The sequence below is a fragment of the Tetrao urogallus genome (assembly GCF_951394365.1).
Source record: "Tetrao urogallus genome assembly, chromosome: 17".
NCBI classification, from domain to species: Eukaryota; Metazoa; Chordata; class Aves; order Galliformes; family Phasianidae; genus Tetrao; species Tetrao urogallus.
The window spans coordinates 5849786-5875396 of NC_136830.1; the positions used below are offsets into that span (position 1 = coordinate 5849786).

At 38.4% G+C, this 25611-nt stretch overlaps 2 protein-coding genes across 2 annotated transcripts; both read right to left on the reverse strand.

Moving 5' to 3' along the window:
* Positions 1-362: 362 nt before the first annotated feature.
* On the reverse strand, positions 363-11582 carry ZCCHC8 (zinc finger CCHC-type containing 8; the record flags this gene model as incomplete). The annotated part of the gene is made up of 14 exons (XM_079543901.1): positions 363-1180; positions 1849-1960; positions 2617-2700; positions 3302-3417; positions 3535-3677; positions 4432-4574; positions 5016-5076; positions 6945-7010; positions 8733-8836; positions 9167-9244; positions 9605-9710; positions 10116-10190; positions 10742-10784; positions 11402-11582. 14 exons carry the CDS (start codon positions 11580-11582, stop codon positions 363-365), a joined length of 2130 nt encoding a protein of 709 aa, XP_079400027.1.
* A 1104-nt stretch (positions 11583-12686) lies between these two features.
* On the reverse strand, positions 12687-24931 carry RSRC2 (arginine and serine rich coiled-coil 2; the record flags this gene model as incomplete). Its single annotated transcript, XM_079543661.1, has 10 exons — positions 12687-12866; positions 13378-13467; positions 14034-14266; positions 14895-14974; positions 15073-15195; positions 18604-18747; positions 19706-19896; positions 22469-22512; positions 23139-23295; positions 24815-24931. The coding sequence occupies 10 exons, from the start codon at positions 24929-24931 to the stop codon at positions 12687-12689; spliced, it is 1359 nt and encodes a 452-aa protein (XP_079399787.1).
* Positions 24932-25611: the final 680 nt, after the last annotated feature.

The window sequence follows — 25611 nt, forward strand, 5'->3', positions numbered from 1 at the left end:
CCAATCCACCTGAAATTCAAGGACAATGCAACTCTTAGCCAAACTAATGAACAGTAAGACAAGTCTCTCTTTTTAGAGCGAAGAACAATTTACTTGCCAATGCAAATCAACAGTCTCATTATTCCTTAGTGGAAGAATGCAATTTGGGAACTCTGTATTTTTCTGGCTGGATTGGTTCTGGTCAAGGTGGAAGCCCTGCATTGACTTCAGTTTTGAGGAAGAACAGGGGCAGAGCTGTAATCTTTAGAGATTTTCTCCTTCCTACAAAAGGATGAGGAAGGTTATATGAGTTTGTAAAACTGAAGGAGAGAGAAGGGTGCAGGAATTTGAACATAAAGAAACAAAGGAAGACCAGTTAAAAGTCAAGTCTTTTTCTTTTGCTGGTTTCTTGGGGAATTCTTCAGCACACTTCTTATTCGAAGGTAAGTGCCCGTTGACTCAGTCATATTTTCAAATTCAAAAGGTGCTATACCTACAGCAAACTTGCTCATATCAGGAACAGGATTTGAGCTCTTTGCAGATGACTCAGTGCTTGTCACCACTTTATTATCAACCGTACTTTCTCCATCGTTAACCTTGTGATTGGGAGCAGGCACGGTGTTACCCAGCAGGTCTTCGGAATCTGAATTACCAGGATCTTCCTTTAAATTAAGTGAACTATTATCTGGATTAGGACTAGTTACAGGATGTTCATTTTCTGGTACCTGTTCACTGATATTGGAAAACTTAGTTTCCAATGTTACCATCTTATCAGATGATCTTACTTCTGCAACAAGATCTACTTCGTTCCTGGATGGTGATGATGTAACAGAATTTCCAGTTAAAGGTGTATCAACAGGGATATCAGAGTCACTGTTTGTGCTTTCTGCTTGCTCTAATGCTGCCCAAATTAATCGCTGCTGTTCCTCTAGTTCTTCCAAGGTCAGAGTATCCTCATCCATGGTTGAGTCCACTATTTTTGGCTGAGAAACATCACTGGAAGAATTTAATGATGGAACAGTGTTAGGAAGAGGAGGATGGGTGGGTGTTGAAGGTTGAGTTGGCGTAAGACTTCGTGGAGTAAGTGGAGGTGTGCCTTGTGGTAAAGGAGGAGGAGTTGAAATCACTGGAGGTCCAGGTGGCAGTGGAGGTTGGAACTGAAAACTGTTAGTTGTTTGAGATCTTTGTGACACTTCCACATCTAGAAACAGATAACAGGCTTCTATTAGAATCTGAAGTCTGACTAGGACAACATTCAATGCCAATGCTTTAGGATATGAACTATCAGACATATGCATCCTCATACCCAGTTTTCAGCTGAGCTAGAACGAGCTTTCTGAAAGTTTCAACATCCACTGAAATTACCTGTTTGGGGATTTTAACTCTCCTGGCCATTTCACAAAAAAACTATGAAACAAATAAATCTCTTGAATGTACTGAACAGACTTTTCTTCCAGACTTAGACACACTAAGGTACCCTCTCTTATAAGAAACCCAAAAGCAAAGATAAAAGCTTCTCCATCTATTCTAACATTAAAACAACACCAGACCCCCTGTTAGTTTGACTCATTTTTAAAGTTGTGAGTTTGTAACATCCTGAAGTATTTAATCCAAGTATTTTAGGATTTGGAGGTCTTTATAACAGAATTTTCTTTAAGATACATCTGAAGTGAAGAGATTGGAATGGGTAACCAGGATTCCAGTTGCTTTGAGCACATCTGAAACTTCTTGCTTACCTTAAGCATTACCGTAGCGAATACTAAAGCACTGGTTTCTCTTTGTCTACAGTAACATTTCAATCCAGAGAAGTTATTTTGGAAATAAAAATTGAAACTAGGGAAAAAAAAATGAATAGCAGAATAACTATACCAGAATCTAGGTCCATGTCAGCTACTGCTACCTCCAAGTCGTCTTTAGGTCGTTTTGAATGGTGAGAGCTTGGCTGCGGTGCAGTCCTTTTATTGCTAGATTTTGAACTTGGCTGAAAGAAAGTCAACCAGGAAAACAAAGGAAGTTAGAATTAGATTATTTAATGTAACATTTCCAGCTTTAAGAACACATGTAAAACAGTTTTGTAATTATAGTTATTCAGTGACTGAGTTTGTAAACTTAAGTTTGAGGCATTTAATGTAACTGAACAGACCTGTAGTTTGGTTACGCTGAAGTGGCAAAGGAGCATTATTAAACAGTGGAGACTGAGTGCAGAACATCTGTCTTCCCCTCTTTAATGGAAATATTCTACAGTGGACAATACTAGGTGAGAGTCAGAGAAGAACCGAGAATCATACACAACAGTGTTTTCTCAAGTCACTGTGTTAAGATTACTGGAAACAAGATCGGTTTTAGGTTGAAAAGTTTATACCTTATATCCTTATACCTTAGATCTTTTTTTCTAAACATGAAACTCTTCTGTTAGAACAGGTATGCCAAGTTACAGACTACCTTACTGGTTCACTGGACTGAAAAAGAATAAATCACTACAGAGTTAACTGTTACTGTAAAACTAATAAAAGCACCAGGATTTCACAACTGGTGGTGTCAATGAGATGGTCTGAATGAAGACAAACAAGAAATTATTGTCTCCACTAACTACATGACAACTTCTCTTTTTTGAGAGTAAAACTGGGATATATTCACCGCATGAAAATTAGACAGGTAGTGAGCAAAAACATCCTTCTGTTGAGACGGCTGCATGGGGATGGAACCAAATATCTGCCATTCCTACAATAACAAAAAGAGAGACAAAAGGCTGAACATTGTGTGTGTTTGGCTTAATAATACGACAGTAGAACTAAAGAGAAATGCTAAGGGATTAACAAGCAAGATGAATTCATCCTCTCATCAGAAACCTTATTTATCAGAGGTAAATAGATCTCAGGTAGGAACTTAGGAAGGCAAACCAAAAGTACTGCAACCTGTGAATACAAAGAACTAATGGAGTGTAGTGTTATTATTATTACTTGGTAATTCATTATTATTGTTATTACCTGATAGTACTCGTAATAATAAAAAAGCATCACAAGAACATGCAGAAAATGTAAACAGGCAAAAGGAACAGGCAAACTCCTACATAACATTTTGTCTTTAAAGGAAACTCAATTAACCCAGACTGCTGTTGGTCTTATAATGGAAATAAACACCACAGAAGCACTGCCAAACCCTGCCCAGAATATATCAGATGTCACCTGAGCAGCCCCCACCTCCAAAGCAAGCACTTAAATAGCTGTTGAAAGAAAACTGCCAGATGGATGATGCAGAGCATTAAACTTGGCTAACAGCAATAAGCATTAATAGGCTGCTCAGAAAGCAGACAGCCACTTACATCTGGGATCCCACTCGGAGTGGAGATATTAAAGCCTGGATAGTTAATCAACTTAGAGACATCGTAAGTGACATGTTTTGGTTGAAGATATCCTTCATCTTCTGTTTCATTATCACCTATAAATAAAAAACATAATTATTACCAATGCTAATTAACGCTACTGAATAAATCCACAGGATCACGTACACAGTTTTGGTTTTTGGAATGTAAGTTGATAGATCTAACACACACACCTTTACCATCATAAAGAGCAAGTCCTGAGTGCTCCATTTCAGCCTCTTTGAGCCAACCTGGAGGATAACCAAGCTGACGCATGCGATATATAAATGGAGGAAGACTCTTAGCTGTGACACCAAGCGCATCCTGAAGTTCCCCACTGAGTTGAGAAAACAAGAAGTCCATAACTGAGTTTGTTTTTTTTTTTTTAAAGGAAGTTACTAACACGCTGTTACATTTTAAATGAGCAAGCTAAAATAATTTAGCTCAAACCATGTTGCTGGTCAATTCCAGAAATAACAAGTTTGGGGCAAAAACAACTCTGATACTAAAGAAAATCTGTAACACATTTCTCCACACAAATGTACATATGGTTAGACATTCTATGGGAATTCTACTCTTAGAACAACTCACTCCATGGCTTTTTACTTCTTGCTCGTGGCCTTAACTGTAGCTACCAGGACAGGAAGGGTGGAACTTAACAAAACAGAAAATTTACTGATGATTTCTGTAAAGACTGATACCATCATATTACAATTTTTAAAAAAATTTTTGGAATAGAGAGAAGACAGCAAGGGACACTCCAAGCTCAATATTCTCAGATTCCTGCATGCATTTTAGTTTATTAGGAACTTAATGTATTTGCAGTTCTCCCTGTGAAAGGCATCTGAAAAGCAACAGCATGAAACAGTTCTCCCTACGTTAAGGAAAGGGTCATGGGGAAAGGCAGTGAGATGTGGTTTGAAAAATGCACAATTTATTAAAAATTGGCAAACAAATTCAAGCAGAATACACCCATAATTAAGAGTAGCAGATGGACTTATAAGATTTTGGACAGCAACAACTGGCATTTCAAAGGCAGAAAAGTCATTCCAGAAAAACATTGCAACAGCTAATGAAAGGAAAAGAGATACCTAATTACTCCTGGTTTAAATTTTCCAAACCTCTCTTCTACTTCCTCTGCATGATAGCGCTGCTGAAAATTCTGATTGCTTGCTTCACCACAAGCTTCCATAAACTCCTTTCTCTTCTCACTTATACGAGCTGCATTTCGTGGCTTGAAGATAATACAATTGGGAAGTTTAAGTTTGGACAATTTACAGTTCGTGCACGTCTTCACCAAATGTAAAACTGGTATTCCCTGCAAGCAAGCTTATTTCACATGGCAGAGGCATAACTACAACTGTAATGAACACTACATACTGAAAAAACAAAGAGTATTTGCATCTTATCTAGCAGAAACAGGAGACATATCTAAGGACATTCTTCAGTTTGAACAAAGGAGACACTCAAAATGCTAAGCTATGAAAATGATTTACATTCTGATTTGGAGTTAGAATGTACATGTATGAGCAGTATGACTTAATTAGAAGAGAAGAACAACTGCACATCCTGACCACTGCATCTATTTTTTATTTTTATTTTTTAAATGGTGTAGATCCAATGAAACATTTCTTGAAGGGAGGCACAGCCTCTTAAATACTAATGTAGAGCTTACCTTTGGACAGTCCTTTATTTGATGGTCTTCAGAGCCACAATTGAAACAGTGCGATTTTGGCCTGCTTAAAAATACAGGAAAAAATATATATATTAAAGCTGAAAATCACTTTGCAACATTAAATGCACCTGATTATTTTAAACCTAAGATTTTACTAGACTTAGAAAAACACATAAGCACTGTCTGCTGACTCCTGCCTTTCTTAAGTTGACTATTAATATTAATCTTCAAAAGTAAGCAAGAGAATTTTATATCATGTTCTTACATAGGATAAAAAAAACTGAGAAAAACAGACACAGGATAATAACAAATTAAAAAAACACATGACAGCATGTGGAGAGGAAAACAAAACAAAACAAAACCCCTGAAGTTACAGCAGAAAAGCAGTACTTCCAGGAAGAAATTCATATAATATTTTATAACCTGTATAACAGACATAAGAGGGAATAAGATTCTGCATAAGAGGAAATAAAATACTAACAGAATAATTCAGGTTGGACCTTAGGATGTCTACAATGCAGCTCCCTACTCAAAGCTAGGTCAGCTATAAGATCAGACCAGGCTGTTCAAGGCTTTATGCAGTAAAGTCTTGAAAATCTCTAAGGAAGAAGGCTGTGTGACTTCCCTGGGCAACATGATGCAGTATTTTACTGTCCTAATGGTGAAAAAGCTTCTCTTTGTGCCGTGTTACAGACAGAATTCTCTGAAGGATTTCTGCTTCTGCTTCAATATGCAAACATTGCATTTATTGGTACTTTATGAACAAAACAAAACCTACACACTAAAGCTGATGCCATGTCCTGAGGGAGAAAAGAAAGGATGTTAACACAAGACTTTAAATACAGAATACAGATATAGATCCCTCAGCTGTATACTATAGTACGGTATTTATTTCTCTTTTGATGCTTGTATCATCAAAGCTCTGACAGATCTCACAATACCAAGAAACAGCATTGTAGAAATAAGCAGGAGGAGCAGCATGACTACTACTTCGGAAAGTCCTGGCCCAGAGCTTGAAGAAGTTACACAGACTGTATGCTGAACTGCAACTGCCTTCAAATTTAATTCTCCCTGTAAATTCCCATCGTGGCACACATTTTCAAGGTTATAGGAGGGAATGTCCCCATCTCTAACAAGTCTTTAGACACTGTCTTCTGAAGATTTATCAAATTAGGATGGGAAACATGCAGAGACAAAAGGGTGACACAAGAATAAGTGTCCAAGATGACATCTGCCCACCCCACTCTAAATCCAACCTGTTGAATTCTCTAATTAGATAAAACAAAGCACATGTTTTGCTCCTCCTCTGTCTGTTATTTAAATACAAACATTTGCAGTGATTCAAGTATTTTATCACCACTCCGTACAATGAGAATGACCCTTCAATCTGGCTTTCCCTTCAGATGGCAACATTTCTAATCAAAACATAGTTTAATTCATTATTTCCCTTCATTCTGTAATTCCTGATGAAAGCTGAGAAGGTATTCATTACAATGAAATCAATGATTTCAGATGCTATGAAAACCACACAGATTTTCACGTGTAAACTCATTTAACTTTACTTCTTACCTGCCATAAAAGCTATACCATCAACTCTTAAATCACCTGTCTTAATAATAAAGTAAGCCATATGGAAATTGCTCCAGAAAACAGTAAGAATGACGGCAGTACACCAATGCAAGGATGACAAAGCAATCAGTAAAAAGAAGCCACAGAAGAACAGGGCACAAACGTCAGAAAGCTTTTGCACATTGAATATAGGCCCTTCCTAAACAAATTCAGCAAACCACAGAGATCCACTGACTGCAGAGGCTGGTTTACTTCAACTCAGTGCTCAAGTACACTCAAGGGTTTAGTATATATGGGAATAATCACAGTACACATCTGAACTTTGCAGCTCAAAACTTTATATTTAAGAGTAATACAAACCTTTTTGGTTTTACTTGTATTTCTTGTCCATCTAGGGAGAGAATCTGGCTGAAAACTTGCTGATATCTTTAGATTTCAATAAGGAACTGCTACTGGATGAAGCAAAATTTCAATCTTGTTTAAAATATCAATGAAAACCTACTAGGGCTTTGCATAAAATATTGACTTTTCTGGATTGAAGATACATTGATACAGATGGTGCTTAATATGAAGCCTGCACTTCAGAATTATAAACTATAAAACTACGTCCACTATATTTGCTAAGAGGGGCTTGTATTGTTTTCTACTACCCAATTTCTATCCAATAAGCTATTTTGTTCCTTACAAGCACTTGCTAAAACCGAAGCTCATAGGCAGAAGTTTCATATTACTAATTCTGACATATTTTATATCAATCTTAATACTTTTTGGTAGAGTTTCAAAACTGTAACTCACATCTCCACTAAATGTAGACAGGTCGTATCATAGTACTTGTGTTTGCTTTTTGACTGCAAATTATTAGCTGTTCTGCCTACTTGTCTAGCAAAGTATGAGAAGAGAAGAGGGCCACAGGTGAATCAGCATGGAAGAGACTTAAGAGGTAAAGTTCAGAAGCACAGTAGTTTCCAGAGTCTAACAGTTGCTTTTAAAAAGAAAAGCAGATGTCAGATACTGGTTTGACACACTGATTGGTACTTCAGCCATTTAGAACCATGGTATTTCATACACCACTTAACTATTAAGTGCTATTTTAGGCTCAGTGTCTACAGGAGCTCTAAAGATGAGGTAATTTTGAACAGTAATACCTCTGCTCTGGCAAAGCTGACAAACACAAAAGCTTAGCCAGGGTTAACTTTACATTTTAGGATAAATTCTCCTGTTAGGCATCCAGGTTCTTTATCTGGAGGTTGGGAGATTCTACAAATATCATTTGGAGAGGACTGACTTGATACATTACAACAGGCAGCTTCCAAATGTAAAATTACAGCACAGTGCATACACAGTTCAATGGCAGCCACAAGAAAAGCCAGATTAGCTGGCTTTTTGATTTACAATTTCTTTTCAGACACAAGTCATTTTCTAACACTAGGGAGTTACTGTTATGACAAGTCTGTTAACTAGAAAGTGCAGAAATGAACTGTGAAACTGTTTTTCCTCTCGACTCTGTCGCCAAAGTAATGTATGGAAACTGGGGAGATGGGATTATTTGAAGGGGAAAAAAAATAAGAAGTATCTTGCTCAATTTCTTTTTGTCACCAAGGACTCCCATATTAAAAAATATTTTCTCAAATGTTTCCCTCAATGCCACTTTCTAAGTACTGGCTTTAGTACATTATAATGGAAACAACTTTAGAATGGATGCAGGGTAAGAACATCACATAATTGAATTTTATTAAAAGATTTTCTCCCAGATCCCAAATTTGGCAAAAATTATCTTAGAGAGTATTTGAGTCTGCTGAGCCCTTTTCTTCTCCCATATTACAGATTTCACAGAGGGAAACAACTTGCTTGTATCTGGAATGAACCTAACTGCAGACTGGCCCAGGAAAGCCCTGCATTCACAAGATATATTTACAGGAGCACAGCATTCACTCTTCTTAAAATCAGTCAGCCAATCACACCCAAACACTTGTACCTTTTGAGAACAAAATCCACCAGTTTCCCATTAAAACTTTTCATCTTTAATAACTGGTAGGGTTTTAATAGTGACGTACAGTCTTCTGAAATGAATCTGAGCTCAATTTACCAAACTGGCACTCTTTGGATTTGGTAACCAGATAAAGACCCTTGTTTTAGCAAACAGGATACTTAGGTATTTCCCATCCTTCTGTCAGCTGTGGATTCTCATTTAATATAGGCTGTCCCAGTTTATCAAGACAAAAATTGGTAAAATACAGAACACTTCCTACAACCTGTAGAAAAAAAGTCAGAAAATTGTCAGAAAGGTGTCAGCATTTAGGTCAGATTATCGGTAGCATTTCTAGAAATTTACACCACTTGGAATTCTTCCAGGTTTTTCACCCACTCTGTATACATTTACAAATAATACACACACCCATACCCATGCCTGTACCAATCAGCACTTTTTTTTTTCTACTAAAGTGGCCAAAACAAGCTGAACTTTACTGCTATTACATCGATACAAGAAATTTAACGAGATTTTATTTTAAAGCTAGTGTGTATTAAGTATGTAGAATGAAGAGTCAGACCTACCATTCAAGAGCATATAGTCAAAAACTTACACTAAAAGCTTCCTTAGTTTTTTTAACAGAATTCGAGCTTGCTGTTTTACAGTCCTCTTCTAAAAGAACACTGGAGGGCTGAGATGAAAAGTAAAAACACAAGTCCATGATTAAAAATAGCAGACAGTATAAAGAAGAGCTCCAGAATTACCAAAGTACATAAAAGGCACAAAATATGGAGTGCAACTTCTACTTTTTCCTGACACATTAGTTAAATAGAGACATTTATGATAATAATAATGATTTCCACAGTCCAAATTATCACTTACATCATTTCTCTCTTTTCATTGTTATGATCCTCTTTTTTCCCCCCCAGAATAAGCAGTTTTATAACACTTATTTGATAGCTACCTAATTTGCAGTTGTAGAAAAAAAATCTAGAATTTAGCTACTTAACAATGTAAAATTTCAGTATTACCACTACAATCCTTAAAGTACCTGAGGCTTAAGACTGAAGTGCATTTTTTCTTGTTCATCTCTCTGTTGCTCTTCGTATTTGTGAACTAAATTAAAAACAAAATCTTCGATTTCTTGATGATACTGCCTGCAACAGAGTAAAGCATAAACAGGTGAAGAAAAGAGCGAGACTGAATACACACAAATATCTTTTGAAGCATCTACCATTTACTACTTCAGGATTAACACAAAGGGCAGACAACTCTGAGCTGAGAAGGAGGGAGCAGTTAACACACTATATTTACCAACAACACTCCAGCAACGTTTATTCAGGAGTTCCAAGGATTCACACTTCATTTTACAATAAATACCGACACTGCTACTGAACACAGGAGAGCTCTTGTCTTTTGCTAATTCCCACCCTTTCTCCTCCACGTACTAACAAGTGTATGTTACTAAATACGACATATATTCTTTGGGCAAACATATCCAAACAAAAACCAATGCCTGGCCTCCTATCGGGATTTTTTTATTGAAAAGCTGAAGTACTTACTTAGAAATTACATTGTTCATAAATAAAATCTGCAACAGAGGCCCGTCAATTTTTGAGTTGTCCACTGAAATTCCACTGCAAGAACAGAATATATAAATGCTTATTACATCAGTTTTATTGTAAATACTCCCTATTCAGTTGTCACAGCAAAGAGCCTGCATTCCAGAGAGGAATGTTTGGCCAATACAAGTTCCATTATTTTAGGAAGTTCCTATTACCTTAAACAAAAACCCTTCTCCTCTGAGCAAAGTATTTTGTGGTTCATTGTACGAAGAACACAAAACAGAATACGGAAGTTTTCTCCTAAGAGCGTATAATAAAATGCAGTAAACAGCATTAAGATCTTTTAAGATCTCACAGTGCCATCAAATGACTAGACACTACCTGGAGAACAACAAAATAGTTCTCTTACTTATGTAACTATTGTAACGTACTTGCACTTGCTGCCAAACTTTACAAAAAGTAAAGCGGTCTTTCCTTCAAGGAATCACAAACAAATGAACATGAATATATATGTATACACATACATACATAGAGTAACACCAACACAGTTCTTGACAATGAAGTCTAACAAACTTTATGAGAATGGTGTTGGACAGTAGCACCGTAAACCAGCAGTAACATACCTGGGGCGAGTCAGAATATTCAGCTTTCTTTTAAGTTCTTGATGTTACCTTCTAGTTAAGGAACACTGCTTTCTTCAGAAGGCACAACAGCACCTTAATCAATTGCAGGGCTAAATAAGAAAACACCTAACAAAAAGTGCACAGAACATTGCCTGAATTACGTCTTTTTGTAGTTAAAAGACCAAAATACATCACGAAAGGGTGAGCGGTGAGATGGTTGTATATAGATAACTAACTGTAAAGAGGACATCTCAGACGTCAAGCTCCTGGTGTTCATCCCAACAGCTCCTCAAGGAACCATTCGGCAGTTTAAATTTTTTTCTGTTAAAAACGGATTCCTTTTCTTCACGAAAGCAGAAAGAAGTGCAACACTAGGCGTTTTAACCTGTTCCAGCACCCAAGAACTCAACTGCCCCGTAGCCAAGAGAAGGGCACACTGAGGCTACAGTGAAAGAAAACCGTCCCCCAAGCGGCGGGAGCAGCGCCCGGGGCTGAACGCGAGGAGAACTGCGGGCAGCGGCCCCTCACGGCCCCGCGCCCGGCATCAAGGGCTGCGCGGGAGCAACGCAGGGCGCGGAGCCTGGCCCGGAAGGGATCCGGCGGCGGCTGGCAGCCCCCCGTCCCCGCCCGCCGCAGGCCCCGCCAATCCCGTCAGGATATTCTCCTCCCGCAGCCGCCGCACCGTCTCCTCGCAGCCCCGCAGCCTCTCCTGCAGATCTGAGAAAGCTTCCTCGCGGTCCTCCTCTTCCTCGCCCGCACTGAGGCGAGGCGGCGGCGGCCCGTCCTCCCCCTCGAGCTGCTCGAAGAGCTCGCGATCCCCGAAATCCACCTCGGCCGCCATCTTAAGCCGCAGCAGGAAGGGCGGGGCGCGGGGAGCGCCGGAAGGCCGCCGAGGGGCGAAGGGCGCCGCGCGCCCTATTGAGAACCGCGGGACCCCAGCATGCACTGCGGCCAGGGCGCCACGGCCGCGCCGGGCTGTGCCTGCTGGGAGCTGTAGTGGAGCGGAGGACGAGCTCCGCCGACGCGGGAGGCGCAGCCTGCAGAAACCACCTGCGGTGCCAGCTGCCTTCCCGCCTTTTTTCTTTTTCTGGAGAGCAGAACAGCAGCACCAGCAGGGCGCAGCACCGCGCCACTGCTTTCAATAGATCGCCCGCACTAAGACTGCATCCAAACCGTCCCCAGGCTAAGGTATCCTTCCAGCACACGTTTATATAACATAAAAGCACCTTAGGGTTTAGGTTTTTTTTAAATACATTCCATAAAAAAGAAACCTAACGCTTGCCAGTACTTCAGGAATTCTGAATAGTGGGGAAAAAAAAAAGTAAGCCCAACTCACAAAGGGAGGAATGAATTCAGTACTCTTCAGCAAATTCCTTATTTTAACAAAACTGTCCTTCCAAATAGGCAAAGCAAAACAAATGCTTCTGACTTCCTTACTGAGTTTCCTGAGTTCTGCCCTAAAGACAACTTGATTAACATAAAGTAAGACCTTAGAGAAAAAACTTCTTTATTATTAACCAGGTTTTTGCGCTGGATTATGTGCCTAGTGGCCCAGACTGCTAAATAACATCTACACAATGTTTCTTTCATGTTTCAAGAATCGAAAATAACTGTACAAGGTTAAAGTACAAAAGTACACAAGACAGTGGACACCAAATATCCATGTATGAGTTCATCCATCTGCTGCTTGGTTTGAAAAGTAGAACTTTAACTAAAAAATACTGTCCTTCTATAGTTCTGTCAAGTTTAATGGAAGTGGGTATAACCTGATTACAACACTAACACCAGTATCACTGATCTGATATTTACAAAAAAAATTGTATTTATCAATAAATTAAAGTCAATGCAACACCCATGCAAGCTAGAATGCTAGCTTTTTGGTGAACAAGGACCCAACATTTGAACAAGAACCTTCCAAAGTCCCAAACTTTAAAGTTGTTTGTACTCAAACCGCATCCATTCCTCGCATTGAAGATGTAAACCCCAATCCCATTCCTCTCTGTGTATGCGTCTGTGATCTTGCCATTTCATACTGTGCATCTAGATTTCTGAAAACCTCTTCCTGTTGTTTCAGCGTTTTGTAGCTCTCTTCATCAACTGAACTACAGCCAGCTTCATCCTCACTCTGGAAAACAGAAGAAAGTAAAGCAATAGCTTCACAAGAAGTGGTATTTTCATATGCTACAGCTACCCTAAACTCCTTATAATTCTGAATTCTTAAGAGCCTTTCAAAACAAAAGGCACCTGCTTTTGCTGCTGTAATAAGGCCAGTATAGCTTTTGCTCTCACTGCCAAGAAATGCTCAGAAGCCTTCAAATTCCTCTTTTGAATTCATTCAAATTAACACCTCCATTTAATTATCTATACAGAGCTATCACATACGAACATTCATTAGATGACAAATATTGGTTACAGTTAGGACTGTTGTCACAGAGCATAACAGATGCAAGAAATATCATGAAATTCTAGACTCTGAATTTAATTTAGTAACTTATGTGATCTTTAATGAGAAATAATTTGTTTTTAATTAGATCATACAGTAACCAGTCAACCTATCCTCACTGATTTAGGCACCCTTTAAAATTAAAAACCAAATCCAATATAATAAGTTTAACTACACATTCAGAACTCTTTACCTTAATGCCCATCAGTTTTCTGAATTTGACATTTTGGTCCTTGTTTCCAAAATTTAATTTTTCCCATATTTCTGCAGACTGCGATTTATCCTGTGCAAGTTACAAAAAAAAAAAAAAAAAAAAAAAAAAAAAAAAAAAGATTTATCACCTTTTTACACATATTTCTGTTAATATCACAACATAGTAGTAAGCAAAGAAAAGCTGTGTTAAGAATCAGACTGTTGTATGGCTGTAGCAAAGCCAGAGGCAAAATATTTCCAGTGGCATTCTTGCAGCATCTCCACAGAAACTTTTTGTGATGAAAGTGTGCTTAAGCACAGGTTTCAAAATGACGTATATTCTTTACTTTACTTGAGTAGACTGTACTATTATATCAGAAAACATGCCTAAAATTATGGAAAAATATGTATGACTTTATAATGTTACCAGCACTTCTCAATGAAGAGACCATCCACATCTGATATTTAGTGGCAAGTTTTGTTAACAAAAATCAACAAAAGGATCCAATTATACTTCCTAAAATTTATACAGTCAGGCATAATTCTAGGGCTTACATAACTAGCATTTGTCACTGAACATCTAGGCTTTTTCATGTAGGCAGTCCAAACACGTAAGATGTTTTCAAACAAGTTTTATGAAAGTAAAACAGACATTACCCCTTCTTTTTTGCCTTGCCAAAGCATCTTCCGTTTTTTCTCTTGCTCAGCAAATTTCATTGGATTCACTGCTGCTGGGTTATAATAGCTAGGTACAGCTATTCCAGTCTCTGCTAGAGCTTTTGCTTGTAGTGCTGCCATTTGAGCTGCCATTGCTATCTGAGGAGTTACTTGTGTTCCCGATGCCAGAAGAGCAGCAACGTTAATAACAGAACCTCCAGTGGCTGCAGCTGCTAAAGAAAGCAATGGTAAATTGCTTGTTAAGTTCAGTCACTTTTTCTTCCCCAAAAAACCCACTCCCATTCATAGCAGTAAGTCGAAAACAATGAAAACAAAATATATTATGATATTCATAAATTAAGAAACAAGTCTCCAACACATTTTAGTAAGCCAGAAGTATCATAACTCATGCTTTTAAATACCCTTGTGTGAGTAACAGCTTTCAAACTCTTGCTTAATAATGCATATGGGGAAGGTCCAATGACCATTAGAGCCAGCCTAACAGACAACATTTTAGTTGGATTGTTTGTGTGTGATACCTTTCCGCCCTTCCATTTCCTAGTTCTACTTGCATTTCTTACACACGGATCAAATGAACAACCTGACAACCTGTACATCAACTGGACAGGACTGTAACACTGCACATTGCTGTTCCTGGAGACTTTCAAGCAATTTTCAGATGTGGCACTGAGGGATACGGTTTAGTGGCGAAATACAGGTGGTAGGCGGACAGACAGATTCAGTGATCTTGGAGGCCTTTTCCAACCCTATTGATTCTATGATTACTTCAAACACTCAACACACGAGCCTGCATTATCTTCCACAAACGTTATTCTTCAGAAATTAATATACATAGATTACCTGCAGCCATTTCTTGTTGCTTCTGTTTTTCAACCATTTCTTTCTCTCTCTGTTCTTGCAATTTCTTTGCTCTTTCCAACCTACGAAAAACACAAGAAGGAAAGTATTTAGACATGCAAAACCAAAGAGGAACAAATTATTCATATCACATACCACTAAAATAGTAACAATTCCTGACCTTCTGGCTAATGCTTCCTGTGCATCCATAGCTGTGTTTCGACCTCGAAAAGGTGGAGGACTTGGACTCCGGCTATGACTCCTGCTGAATCTGCGGGGCTTTTCAATTCTTTTCTTCCGCTCTCTGCAACCAAATTTAAAACAGTTGCTAAAACAGTGAATCTACATTTAATAAAGCACTCAAACTTGGAGAGTTTTCAAGAACAGCTGTCCCAGAGATTATATTACAATAGTGTAATGGTCACACTTGCACAGTAACAAGACAAAGTTAAAACAGTTTTTTCAACTGCAAGCTCTAACAATATGTAATTCCAGGTATTTATTTACCCTTTCGCTTGGTATAAGAGATTTTTATTCTAACTCCTGGCAACAAAAATATCACATAACTTTTTGCATGTCAACTGCAAGAAATCTAAAATAGATCAAGGCACAAGAAGACTTTGAAACAAAAGATACAACAGCATTATAACTATGGTAGAGGTGAATAGCCCTGAGTCAAGAACTCCAATAATACTCAGGGGAATTGCTATTCTTCTCCTTTCTGTATATTTGCCACTAGATGTTCTCTGAGCTGTTTGAGTGAAGATATCAAACTAGACAAGAGAATCGTTTTTTCTTATAAGTTCTGGAGAAGGACGCTACCGTGCAGAGGACTACAATGCAAGGCTTAACCGAAGGCTGACAAATGATCTGCTTAAAAATATGTTTAAACAAAACACCAACGTATTTATCACATCTATCATTTAAAAACCTTCTCTAAAGTAAAAGTTGCTCTTTTGACATACGCTTGTAGTTTCTTTTAAGCAACAGCCACTTAAAATACACAGAAGTAGCATTTAGCAGTTATGATTGTTTTCTTTTTTCCCTGCTAAGATCATTAAGGAACAACATCACTAGAGATAAAGTTTTGTCTTTAAGCCTCTGACCGATGCTCTGAACAATAGAAGTCACCAATTCTGGATGCAAAGTTGAAATTACAAGAGAACTGCCAGATTTGCCATCAACACTAAGTTAAAATGCACAAAAGATGTCTCTGCCATTTTATACTTTAAAGTTATGAACATCTGTGATAGTGACTAACTTGAGTAAAGCCACTTTAAATGGCATTCACCTATTCCATTTCTTCTGTTTGCAACTTGTGCGGCATCCACAAACATGAAATGCAGTCTGAAGTCACAAGAGAGATCCTTGTTTACATGACAAATCTGGTAGAATACAAAAGAAGTGAGACTTATCTTTGAATAGAAGACGACAAGATGCAGATTCAGGCACTGGGAAGTGACAGATCTGCATTCCTGAGATAAGATGTAATGCATGTTTCAAAGATACCTTCATTTTTGCCGAGGACTATTGTAGTTTGGTCTTGTCTTTGGTCTGATGCTTTACTGCACTGGTAAACATCAAGGAAATAAATATTTGAGCTTTTCTATTTAAGTACTTTCATTTGAAACAAGCAGATGTTGTCACGTTTTCTATCTTTTATTCAATCAATGCAACAAAGTAACTACTGGAAGGGTCTAAGAGCTCAGAGAACAAAAAGATTACTTTAAACACTACCAAAGACAGATGACTTGAAAATGCAAGCTTGAAGTTGCACAAAGAACCTCCAAGGTAAGGTCAAACTACTATTCAGAAATGCCACTGTCACAAACTGCAACACAGGAAATACTGCATTTCACAAATAGGGAATTCATTTCACGGTTGTGTTTCTGCAAGCTGCATTTCTACATCATGTTTATCTGGCTTGTGAAGAGCTTTCCTTGACCTATAACTACTGCTCCTAAGACTTCACCTGAGCCCAGAGCTTGATGTAGTGGTATTGGCTACTGTTCAGGAATCATACCTTGCTTATTTTCCCTCCCTAATACCTGTCCAACAAAGCAGTACTTCAGTACATTCCTGCTAGCCATTAATGTACAGTTCCAGTTGAAGAAGCTCCTATGCTACAATTATCCCTTACTACTTCCTCTAACTGTTGTTCTTTCTCAGGTTAATTTGAATTCTACTGCAGAAGTGAAACAAAATAATTCTGAGAAGTGAAATTTTCACTGAGCCATTAAATAAAGAGTTTAAAGTGACATTTCAAAACATCAAATGTACATAATGTAATAACCAGAAATAACAGGAAACTGAAGCCTTACAAATCATGCTGAAGGTAGCTCAGATACCAGTAAGCATAAATAATGTGTGTATACCAGTCTACTCACCCCAGCTGAAAGTTTGGTAGAAAGTGCATGGCAAAATAAAATCTGACACAAACCATGTAATTCAATATGTTCCTCCAAAAGATAAGTCTTCTTAACAGTTTCTCAAGTGTTGTTGTAGCATTACATTCTTAAGTCTCCACTGGTCCACTGTAATACTGAGTGGTCATACCTAATGTCTTTAATTTAAATGCAATTTGAAATATACTGGTAAGAATGTTACTAATTAAACTGGAACACTGGCAACACATTCTTGGGAGCTTTGAAAGGGCACCAATTTGCATCCAAGATACTTTTTTAATTTTAGACCAACAGAAAAACCCTGTCCTCGCATAATATCATTAAGTCATACTTTAACTTAAGAAAATCCTTCAGAGCATTAGGAACGCAGAGGTGGCACATGCAAATAGACTGCAAACTCTACAACAAAACAATGAATCACCTTCTGAAAAACATTAATCCCTATGCAGGGAAGAAAACTTCAACTACAGCATATAAACGCCAAACAAACTAGTAAGAATCTACTCAGCTGGGTTCAACCAGTGCTTCTAGAACTTAAGCTCAAGGAAGAAATGAAAGCATCCAAAAGAGTGAGAAAAAAAATAAAAATGTAGATGACAAGTAATCTCATGATGAATTTAACAAAAATAGTTTGTAATCACTAACACAATAGTACATAGATCAAATTAGTCCATCTGACTCTCAGTTCTACACATACTACACTCCCTACACTAGTTCTACAGGAAAGATCCACACTTTTCTAAATTAAATTTGTTGAGCTGGTCAGGATTAGCAAATACACCGATCATTTGCTCCACCAGCTAGTCGCTCTCAGTTAAACTTTCATAACGCATAAACACACAGGAAAAGTGATAATTAAAATAGAATTTTTGAAGTAGTATTCTGCCAACCACACTACTCTCATACAAAACATATGAAAGTATTAACTGCATTTTATTTTATTTTTTTCCTATTTAAATATCATTTCTATTTAAGATAGTAAAGTCAGCTGTGATATAAGAAACTAAAAGAACTTTAACTGCTGTATTTATACTACTCAAAATGATGTTTTCCCCCTAAATTATACCTCTAAATAACTAATTAAGCATCTTTAATTGTTAACATGAAAACATGCTATGAAAATCTGAGACACATAAGCTGTTTAATATACCTGTTTCCGTAACCAAATACACACTGCCCTGTGCTTCACCCCATGTTAATACAGCTGAGAAAAAGTAAACACAGCTACACTGAACCCCAGCATTATTTTATACTCCACAGAGCATTCAACCCATTGCCACCAAGCATGTGTGGAAGTTCACACTTACCTGCTTCTGCTCCTAGTTCTGCTTCTACTTCTGCTTCTGTGTCTGTGCCTAGATCTTGATCTAGAACGAGATCTCACACGGCGCTTTCTCTCTCTGCTGCGAGATCGGGATTTTTTCCTATCACGACTTCTGCTGCGATGACGTCTGAAACACAGGTCCAAAATTCCTCCTGTTTTAATTCACATTTCTCCTAAGGACTCGCGTCCAGGCTTGTCACAGACCAGAACACATCAGGTAAGGTAGAAGGGATTGTAAACATTTACAAGTCCACGCCTGGAACAGCTTGGAACTAGGAGTTCCACACACTACTGCACACTACCATCAGCCACAAGTGATTTGTGAAGAGTTTAAGTAAAAATCATACTCATGGATACAGCCATTCTGTTTGTTCATTAAAGTGTGTATCTAGAAACAAACATATGGCCAAAATAATCTGCTGTTAAAGCCTAAAATTCAATGCAAGATAACTTCCCTCCTCCCCATGGTATTCTAGTACCTTAGAGAAGAGATGCCCAGATTTCAGCTCATGAGTCACACAAAGTCCCTCAGTACATTATCAGCTACAGCCTGTCCCATGCTGTCACGTTTGTTACAGATCACCCCAGTATGAGCAGAACTGACTGAAAAGTTGTTCTGGCAACACAGCTTGTCCCAGACATCTCTATGACCTTGAGTGCGTGCTGGGCGGCCTACTGTGCAAGGAAGCATAGACAGCATTGTCTCTGGGTAAACAACTGAATTAGGAGGCAAAAAGCAATGATAGCTAAGTTTTTAGTGTCTTTCCCACCAATGCCAATAGGGAACATTTAATATATTCTATCTTACAGGTTTTCCAAACTCTGTTACTAAGTTATAGACCTGAGTTAACATTGAGGCACGACCTATAAAAAACCTCAGGTACACTCAGTAACTTTGCTCAGAATCAATATGGAAAAAAAACAACTAGCAGCAAAAACACTGTCCATGCAAAAATACAATATACAATATAAAGTGATGCTTTAGAGTTAAATTAGGTCAGCAACATTGCTCACCCGAACTTTTCAACTGTTTTTGTGAATGTATTTAAAAAAAAAACAACAAAGATTGATGATATAAAACTGACCTTTCGCGAGACCTGGACCTTGAATGACTCCTCCCTCTTGATGACTTTCTCTCTTTGCGTTTATGTCTATCCTCACCATTTTCGGATGAGTTTAAGCTCTCTCTTCCCTTGTCAGAAGAATGTTCTTTGTCGTTGTGGTCTTCAGATTTGTGCTTCTTGGAGGACTTCTCTTTGGATTCATGTCTTCTTGCCTGTTTTAAGAAGAAGTTGGTTCTTTCAGGAAAATAGTGCAACAAAGAGAGTTAGTATGGGTATCAGAAGATAAAAAATGATAAGCTGTGATGCAACATTAGTAACCTTAGGAGTGCGACTCAATCATGAGTGATGGCTATATTACCTAATGCCACCACCTACCCAATGTTGCAAATGTACACTATCATTTGTCCCCCTCTTCCCTCCTCCCCACTAAAGGATTTTCAAAAGCATCCATCAAGGTATCTTTACAGCACTTCCATGAGAGTTCACCACATTATAATAAAAACAACAAGATCATGGTTTTCATTTATGCATACTCTTTCCTATCTTTAAGTATCTGACAATTTACAAATATATATATAGATGCACAATCACATCTGTAATTATTTGTCTAAATCTACCACATACAAAGAATTATTAGCATCCATACAGATAGCTGCAGACATATAGTATACTGCTTTTGCAACTAAAACATTCCTCTATAGACAGATTGTTTTTTTAGAACAAAACTCTCTTCAGTCAGCAACTTCCAACAGTTTGTAAAAAGCAAAGCAATAAGTTGCACAGTTGACATCCTATTTACAGTATTTAAGTCTAATATGTATCACTCCAAGACCTCCCATAGTAGATTTAACTTAAGGATATGCTCTTCACCATACTGCAATTTCTTCCCGCAGTGTCTCAAAAAAAAAAAAAAGAAAAAAAAAAAGATTTCTTTTTATAGCTGCAATGCCAAGAATACTTAGCAAGGTCAGGCCTGATTTTTGCCAGTGTTTTCCTTAAAGACTAAGTCATGACATCAACACCTTTTCTTCATATATCCAGTTTATTTTCAGCGCTTTCTAGCATAGCCCACTTGAGTCTTACATTTAAAAGTCACACTTTTATGAGATTGTATACATTTTAGACTAAAGCTTGATTCTTTTCCATTTTCTTGCTCATCTAGATCTGCTCTACATTAAATACCTGTAAAATCTTTCAGTAGTTTGGAGAAGATGCTGTAACTAGTTCATACCCACACAGATCAATTCCTTATTAACGTATTTCCAATTCTCAATTCAACTATAATTCACATCCAGATGTGCTATGTTAAGATACCTTTTCCTGCTTCTAGAGTATTTTACTCCCTGAGGAACTACGTGCTACAGAAAAACATGTGAATAGTGTAGGATATTACTTGTATCTTACTTTTTAAAGTATCTATTCATCTAAGTAGCTGCTCTGTTACATACACTGAAAAGAACTGCTAATATTCAGTAATTAGTCTACACACAACCAGCTTCATCTTGCAAATAATGAAAACAAATCTACCATGGGACACAGTTAATATCCTCAGTGTAATTTAGAAAGCGTTAAATAAACTGTTTAAGATTAGATCTAACAGAATGCTAAAAACACTGGACAATTTCAAACAAGGACATTTTTTTCAGAACATTAAAATAAGTTTGGTTTTCTCGATGATTTTTTTTAAACCAGTCTTCCAGGCACACACTTAGTAATAAACACCATTATATCCCATAACGGATTTAAGATACTTTTAAGGGAAATATGAGTTTGAATGACTAATAGTTACCTTATCATGAAGTAGGCTTATAATTTTGCTATCTGAGTCTGCAGCGTCTTCAGTTCAGTCTCTTCGCGCATTAGCACGCTGAGTATGATTTATTATAGAAATGTTATCATGTGAGCTAAACAATATATTCATTTTCACAAAAACTCTCCTAGATTATTTTTCCTTCTTTTTTAATTTTTATTTTTTTAAAAAAAAAACAAAACAGAGCTTCCATTGGAATCGGGGAAGGAGAAGTTCCTGACCCAGGTTAAAGTTTGAAGTCCCTCGTCTGACCCAGCCTGCTATTGCCCCACAAGGCTTCAGCTTCCTTTCTATTCTGATGGTCCTGGTTCATTCATTTCATCTCTCCTTTGGTGTGTAACCCAGTTACTTCCAAAGCATTACTGCATCCCTATATATATATATAATTGTACATATATATTTTTCTTTTCAAAAAGAAAGAGACAGCCTTCTGAAATTTTTGCTGCTACTGCCATGCTTCCAGCTGACCAGCTTGTTTGTCAGGCTGACAGTCCTTACAGTTAAAGGACGCAATAAACAGACCTCAGTCAGGTGGATAATTGCTTTTAATATTCTTAAGTAAACTGGTATATATTATTCAAAGTCCAGAACACTAGACAGGAACAAAGCCACCCACGGCTTTTGGTTAATGGAAGCTCTGTGAAAGTTATCAAGAACACCATTCTATTTCTCCATACGAACTCTTTCAACTGGCTGTTTCCACCAAAAAAAAAAAAAAAAAAAGAAAAAAAAAGAAAAGAATTTAAGTTACTAGTTTCTGAAAGCGATTTGCTATGAAACTATTACCTTGTCAACATGATGGCTGCAATCATGCTTCACTATGAAAGGATCTCCATATCCATTTTAAACTTAAAGTTTCCAATTTATTGTACTTACCATAAAAGTCACTTATATAGGTTTACATATGTGCATTACTACAAGATACTTCATACATGTACTGTACATTTACCTAATCACTACAAAGTGTTAATTACCTCTTTGCTTCTGCTCCGGCTTCTGTGTTTTCTTCCTTCAGCATCTGGAGAAGAAGATATTTTTGTCATTTACAACGTTAAAGAAACCATCAACTCACTACAATCTCTCAAGTTCCTTTCAGATATTCCACCACACCAAGCCAAAAGAAGAGACTTACAACACCAACAGTACTATTTAAACATCTACTGCAGAAACTGAATTCTAATTATTACACTTTCTTTGCATTTAAGCTCCAACAATAATAAATCCACGTTATACTTCAGTCACATTCTACTTTTTTGGCCTGTTAATCCCATTTTTGTCTAACCAAACATAATTAAAACAAAGACAGTAGAATGGTTTTCTGGATTTGTTTCCTGGAACCACTTTATTATTAGCCATCTCACCATTATCTTCTGAATACTAATAAGACCTTCTTCCTCAAGACTTCGTTATTTAAACTTTCAACATAATGTGGATAAGATGCAAACATCAAAATTAACAGCTTTTTCTTTCAATTTCATAAAGTTAATAGAACAGTTAATGTTTTGTTTTTCAAAACGTACTTAAAGAGATTTTGAATTCCATAAGCATACAGTAATTAACTGTACGAAAGCAAAATAACAAAACAAAAACAACAAAAACCCACCAGAACAGTACTAAGCAGCTTTGCTTATTTGAAGCCCATACCTGACTTCCGCCTTCTTTCCCTTGACCGTGAACGCGATCTCGAATAGTGATGCTTCGATGTTCTCGGAGAACTGGAAGCATCTGATTGTTCCTTTTTCTTCTCCCCTTCTGGAGAGGACTTTTCTGGGACTACTCCATCTCGTTCGGTATCACTACCCTACACACAAGAACAGAATGCTTAAGAATCAAAACTTTACGATTTAAAAACAAGAAAATTATTTCTTTATTACTTCCTCTGATGACTTTATTTTCCCCTATGGAGTCAACTCCATGAGTTGCCATCTCATTATCAGTTAGGCCATAGTTGTACAGATTGGTATTGAACTAGATAATTACGTACAGACTATTTTTCAAAACTTCATTAAGGACTAATATATAGTAAACATTTTCCTCTCCCGCTCCATTAAACCACTCCTTACTTTTTTCCCCCATCAGATTTTTAGGACTTACAATAGAATTAAATATGATCACTATTTTTTAATTTTCTTCTAAACAATGTTGTTTATAGGTCAATTACCCTCCAGGCTCTCTTCTTCCCTTCCTACTCAATCCCTTCCCTTTTTCATCTAAGGTTTTCAAAAAACTCTGCTACTTTAAGTTTTAAAGGAATTCTGAGATTTCCATGAAATGACATTTGATGTTACTTGAGAAAGATAAGGAAAATACCAGCTAACAGTCTATCTTAATCGAGTGTTTAAAAGTATTCTCCAGCTGCCACATTTCTGTAGATTATTGCTCTTACTTTCTGTACACACTGCTGCTTATTAATGCTCTTGTGCCCTTTCAGCTCTAGAAAAATAGAACAACAACAACAAAAGCTGACAGACTTCAACGAGACTACTCTCAGTTCCTCAAGAACTGGTAGAACAGCCACAGTACTTCAGTGCATCAGCGCCTCACCCAGTACTTGAACAAACCTAAAGGTACTTGTAATTTAGGTGCAAAGCAAGAAGGTCATAGTTATTCTTCAAGACTTTTTAACAGGAAAAAAAAAAGCCATGTTAGGCGATTACATAAACAGAAAAGGTATCTTTTTCCAGGGGAGAAAAAGGGTGAGCTTTCTCCAGCAGTTTTTTGTTGTTGTTGTTCTATTTCACTATTGGTCAGATTTTCAGGATAATAACAAAAAATTCCAGATTTGATGCAAAAGAAAACTACTTAAAAGTTAACTAGAAAGGGCTTTATCATGCTAGCACTTACATTTTCCCTGCATTTCTAAGACAAATACACAGCTTCAGAAAAAAAGAAATCGTGTTGGTTTTTGAGATACTCTCACTGATTCAATCCAGCGATGGGGCAAACACCCTTACACCAGGCCACAAAAACGTGAAATGGGAGCAAAGCCACACTGCCTACATACGAAACTACCTCATTAGTAGATTCTAAGCAGACAACTACAGCAGAGAAGTTTCACAAAGAAGTTAACCATAAAAAGGGGGCAAGGAGACAACAATAAACGCAAGAAGACGCTAAAACACGAGACGTGGAGCAATGTAATAAGGAAAGTTGCATGACCCAGAAGCGAGGAAGGCCGGACCGCTCCCCCACCCCCGCCCCCAGAGCCTGAGCCCCACGATTCTCTGGAGCAAAGCCCTCTGCCACAGCCGCAGCGCTCCTCTCCCAGACTAAGAAACGACAAACCCGAAGCCACAAGGCCTCCGCAGCTTTCCCCAAACTCGTGAAGACGAAGCAGAAACTTCTGGAAGCGGGAAGAAAAGTACTGGACGAAGCGCGTCCACCCCCTTCCCGAGGCCCATCATGGCGGCGGCGAGCGAAGGAGCGGCGGGCGCCATTTTGTCTCTCCGCGCACAGAGCTCCAGACCCGCTCCTTCCCACGCCGCACTCCTCCCTCCCTGCGTGCCGCACTCCACGCTTCGGCTCCCCCCAAAAATCACCGCTTACCGCCATGACCGAACGCCCAAGTTGCCGCTCTCCTCACCGGCCCCCTCACAGCGACGCAGTCACCTCAACAGCGGCGCGCACAAACCGAAGCAACGCGCCCCACCCTCCCTCTACCCGTCAGGTGCCCGGATGTAACAGCGGGCGGGGGCAGGCGGAGGAGCGAGGGACCGCAGTGCATGCTGGGAGGGAAGAAGAACAAGGCTGTGTCTTAGCAACGCGTGTGCGCTCGCGCGTTTGGAGGAAGTTTGGCCCAAGCCGCGACCCGTAGTGGCTGCCGTGCTCCCGCCAATTTGAATGTCTAAGGTGGCTGAGTGCGCTGGTATGTTAGCAGCTTCTGCGCTGTGGTGAAGGGAAGGGTGGGTAGGTTGCGGTGCAGGGGGTGTCTGTGGGGCGATGAGGGTTCTCTGTCGCTGATCTGTACCCAGCTTACGGCACTAAACCTCTCCTCCCTCAGTTGTACTCAGCTGGGCCTGCCCTGGCGATCTGCTGGGCACCCCTTCCATTACTCTTCAGATATAATTTTTTTCTTTTTTCAACGTGCCTTTAGAAAGTGTATCCCAGTATCCTACCT